At 54.8% G+C, this 4,389-nt stretch overlaps 1 protein-coding gene across 1 annotated transcript; it reads left to right on the plus strand.

The window, feature by feature from the left end:
* Positions 1–2,205: 2,205 nt before the first annotated feature.
* LOC136993829 (olfactory receptor 14J1-like) lies at positions 2,206–3,078 on the plus strand (the record flags this gene model as incomplete). The annotated part of the gene is made up of 1 exon (XM_067308777.1): positions 2,206–3,078. A coding segment is annotated over one exon (873 nt), but the record flags the coding sequence as incomplete, so codon positions are not given.
* Positions 3,079–4,389: the final 1,311 nt, after the last annotated feature.

Here is a 4,389-nt window from a genome sequence, read left to right on the forward strand (position 1 = left end):
TAGAGAGGGCCCATTGGGGATTATTTTAGTTTGTTGGAGTGAACATTTCCCAGGAGGAGGGAGCACAAGGGACAGAGAAATTCATGAGCTCAGCTGGGCCTTTGTTCCAGCATGGGGACAGGCTCCAGGAATGGAGGGAGTTTATGGCGAGCGGGCAGCACTGCCCAGAGACAGCTGTGTGCAGGAGCAGCTCCTCTGCAAAGAACAGCAGGGCTCTGGGCACTGCCTGCTGCTGCTGACATGAGAGGTGACATGACAGAGAGAAGTGCAAGGCCGTGTGGAGTGGGAGGCCAGAGGAGAGCTCCTTGTGGGAGAAATCTTCACAGCCCTTGACACGGTAAGTCTCTGGCTGCAGGATAATGCTACTGAGGTTCCTGGAGGGCTCTTATAAATCCATCCCATCCCATAACTGATAGGCTGTTTAAGGATTGCTCTGCCGGCACATCTAGTGCATAGGCAGAGGAGGAGATGCTTCAGAGCAGGGATCCCCTGCCACACCGTCACAGGGACAGGGTGTGCAGCTCCATTCTGCCAGGGGTGGCTGCAGGGTTGTGAAGCCAGGGAGCACACACAGGTCTGCGCAGGGCTGTGATTCAGAGCAGTGTCCCTGCGCCCCAGGGAGCTGTATGCCCAGGACAGTGACTCTAGCACCTGCGAGGGTCAGCCATCAGCCTGCTGGGGACCCCCCCCCCCCCATCACAATGGGAAGAAACTCTGGGTGAGAGGACCGACCCCTAGCAGGGCAGGTTCATTCTCCTGCTGAGAGGGTGCTCTGTGGGTCAGGGCTGCTCACAGCTCTAGCTCGTGTGCAGGATATGTCCAAGGGGTCTTTTCAAGAGGAGATCAAGAGAAGGGCTGCTTCAAAGGGAAGGAGCTTTCCTGCAGGCATCTGCACCTTCAGTTTCCTAATTTTGGCAGGGAGAATGAAGGAAGAAGTTTTCTGTTTTGTCAAGGAAGTGGGAGTCCTAAACCTTCATTCTCAAAGATTAATACATCAGTGAGAAACCTCAGGAAGCCACTTCATCCCCACCTTAGCCTACAGACAGCATCAACATCACCCTTGTGGCCTCATAGGAGTTTATGTGACCTGCTGCTTAGGACGTGCATGCACAGAGATTCCCCTAGACAGTGCCCTTATCTGGGAGGTTTCCTTAGGGTAGAACTGAGCACCCAGCAGGTGCGATCTAGTCTGTGAGCACTGACTGGGAGAATATGTTGTGATAGAGAAAGAGCTGCCAGCAGGAACAGCTCCAGGCAGCAGAGATGGGCAGGGAATGAGAGGCAACTGCAGGGCATGAGCCACCTGCTCTGCAGCCAGACCTCTGGCAGAGGAGAGGGGCATCTCTCCTGCTTTGGGCCCATTTCATGCTGCCTGACAAAGGGTGCCCTGCGATGTCACTGCCTGTGAGGTAGCATGCCCAGCTGGGTAAGGTGAAGTCTTTCCAAAATGCCTCTCTGTCTCTCTCTTCTTGCCTCCCTTGGAAGCAGGATCATGGTGCTGCTCCTTGTTTCCCCTCCTGTCCATGCTGCTCCTCTTCTTGCTCTCGGGCTCTCTGGGGTTGGGGGCTTTCAGCTGCAGTTCAGACATGGATGCTACAAATTGTGCAGCAGAGGGGTCTGCATGGGAATGAGGTTGCCCCAGCCCCCTTCTAACCTGTGGCGCTCCAGGAAATGCAGTCAGTGGAGCTGGGAAATGAGCTGACTCTCCCTTAAGGAGAGCCCATCTTCAGTCCTAATGGTCCTTTGACCATTTCTCTGTGGTGTCCTGGCAGCCTGCGAGCTGCCCTGCAGAAAGGCACAGTTGTCTCATAGCATCACTGTGTTATCTGAGAGACAAATGAAGAAGCTGCAGGGATTTTGAGAGCATGGAGATGGTGGTGGGAGGCTGTATGTGGGCATCTGAAAAGAGCCCTGTGTGTCCTTGATTCAAGTTTGAGTCTGGAGAGCTCCCTCTGATGCCTGGAGAAGGTGAAAAGTCTGGAGACCTGCAATTTGAAACGGAACTTGTCTGCTCTCAGCAGGGTCTGGTCACTTCTAGGGCTACATATGATTGTGACCATCCTCCAGTTCAGAGAGAACTGCAACATTTGGGGGTTTCTTGGCTTGAAAAGTCTTTTGTAACCGCAATGTCTTTTCTTCCTTGTTGAGTCCCCAGTGCCCAGAAATAGCAAAATGTCCAACAGCAGCTCCCTCAACGAGTTCCTCCTCCTGGCATTCGCGGACACAAGGGAGCTGCAGCTCTTGCACTTCGCACTCTTCCTGGGCATCTACCTGGCTGCCCTCCTGGGCAACGGCCTCATCATCACAGCCGTAGCCTGCGACCACCGCCTCCACACCCCCATGTACTTCTTCCTCCTCAACCTCTCCCTCATCGACCTTGGCTCCATCTCCACCACTGTCCCCAAATCCATGGCCAATTCTCTGTGGGACACCAGGGCCATTTCCTACTCAGGATGTGCTGCTCAGGTCTTCCTGGTTGTCTTCCTGTTTTCAGCAGAGTATTCTCTTCTCACAGTCATGGCCTATGACCGCTACGTTGCCATCTGCAGACCCCTGCACTACGAGACCCTCATGGGCAACAGGGCTTGTGTCAAAATGGCAGCAGCTGCCTGGGCCAGTGGTTTTCTCAATGCTCTCCTGCACACTGCTAACACATTTTCCATACCACTCTGCCAAGGCAACACAGTGGACCAGTTCTTCTGTGAAATCCCCCAGATCCTCAAGCTCTCCTGCTCAGACTCCTACTTCACGGAAGTTGGGCTCATTGTGCTTAGTACCTCTTTAGCCTTTGGGTGTTTCATTTTCATTGTGCTGTCCTACGTGCAGATCTTCACAGTTGTGCTGAGGATGCCCTCTCAGCAGGGCCGACACAAAGCCTTTTCCACGTGCATCCCTCACCTGGCCGTGTTCTCCCTGTTTGTCAGCACTGACATGTTTGCCTACCTGAAGCCCCCCTCCCTCTCCTCCCCAGCTCTGGATCTGGTGGTGACTGTTCTGTATGCGGTGGTGCCTCCAACTCTGAACCCCCTCATCTACAGCATGAGGAACAAGGAGCTCAAAGATGCCCTGAGGAAAGTGATTTCATGGACATTTTTCAGCACTGGTAACATTGCCATTGCTCTCCACAAATGACTCCCCTGTGTCCTGTACCAAGACTGAGCTTTGTTTGCTCACTTTATTTTTATTATTACTATTATTACTGTTGTTATTATTTGTCACCATGTTGCTACACAAATGGTTGGATTCATTCCACCTTCACTGAGACTGCTCTGTCTCACCTGGTGCCCATAGAAGTTTGTGTCCAACACTGGGTCAGAGCTGACTCCCTCACAGTATCGTTGTAATAAAGTAGGTTCTTGCAGGTGCAGTGCCTGAAGGCTGGGCTCTTCCTCCAAAGCTGCTGTCCCTTTTGCCGTGTCCGCAGCACATTTCCTTGAGACAATCTCCCCCACCCCGCATGCTGGTTCTCACCCCAAATGTCACCCCCAAACTGGGCTCCAAGGCCAGCTGGAGGACTGGATGTCCAGCTGTAATGGCTGGGAGGATCAGCCCTCTGCTGGATCCTCTGCAGGGCTGTCAGGGAGCATACGGAGGAGGTCCTGGGGTCATCTCCTGGGCCTGTAGACCATCCTCCTCCCATGGGGGCCTCAAACAGGGTGCCTCAGTGCAAAGATCCAGCCCAGCTTGTTGCTGCATGAACAGAGAGGAGAAACCGCCCCAGGAAACTCCTCACACACCCAGCCTCTCACACCAGCTATTTCCAGCACTGGCCGTTCCCTGTGGTCCTGGTGAGGGGTGATCTCTGAATGTGACTAGCTCCATCTGCCTGCTGGCCTCATCACGTGTGTGGAGGCAATGTCCAGCCCTGCCTGGCCTTTCTGCAGGCCCAGACCTCAGCAGACCCCAGATCCTGGACTTCTGCTTCCCCGAGGGGACAGGATCATACCTGGGCAGGGGCTGGGGACTGGTGGGAGGCTGCCAGGCAGGAGGGCCATGGGCAACGGGGCACCAAGGGCTGTCATGGGGACCATGCTGGGGGGGATGTTTCCCAACCCCAGAATGCGCCCTGTCCTGTGCAATGCCCACACAGTGGGGCCATGGGGCCACATGCAGGGCAGCAGGGCTGTGCCAGTGAGGGATGAGGTGCTGATGGGAGCCACAACACTCCAGAAGCTTCTGACAGTCATGGAGGGGACTTACTGCTGCTAGCAGGGTTGGGGGCTTCTCAAGGGCTACAGGCTCCAGCACCATCTGCCAGGACTCCCAAACCCAGCACAGATGGTTGGTGCCCAGCACTGCAGTTCACAGTGCCCCCTGTCCTGTGTCACCATCCTCTCTCAGAAGCACTGTTGGGTGCATCACTCCCTGTCCAGGCATGGAGAGGAGCTG

Source organism: Apteryx mantelli, chromosome 20 (assembly GCF_036417845.1).
Source record: "Apteryx mantelli isolate bAptMan1 chromosome 20, bAptMan1.hap1, whole genome shotgun sequence".
Lineage (NCBI taxonomy): Eukaryota > Metazoa > Chordata > Aves > Apterygiformes > Apterygidae > Apteryx > Apteryx mantelli.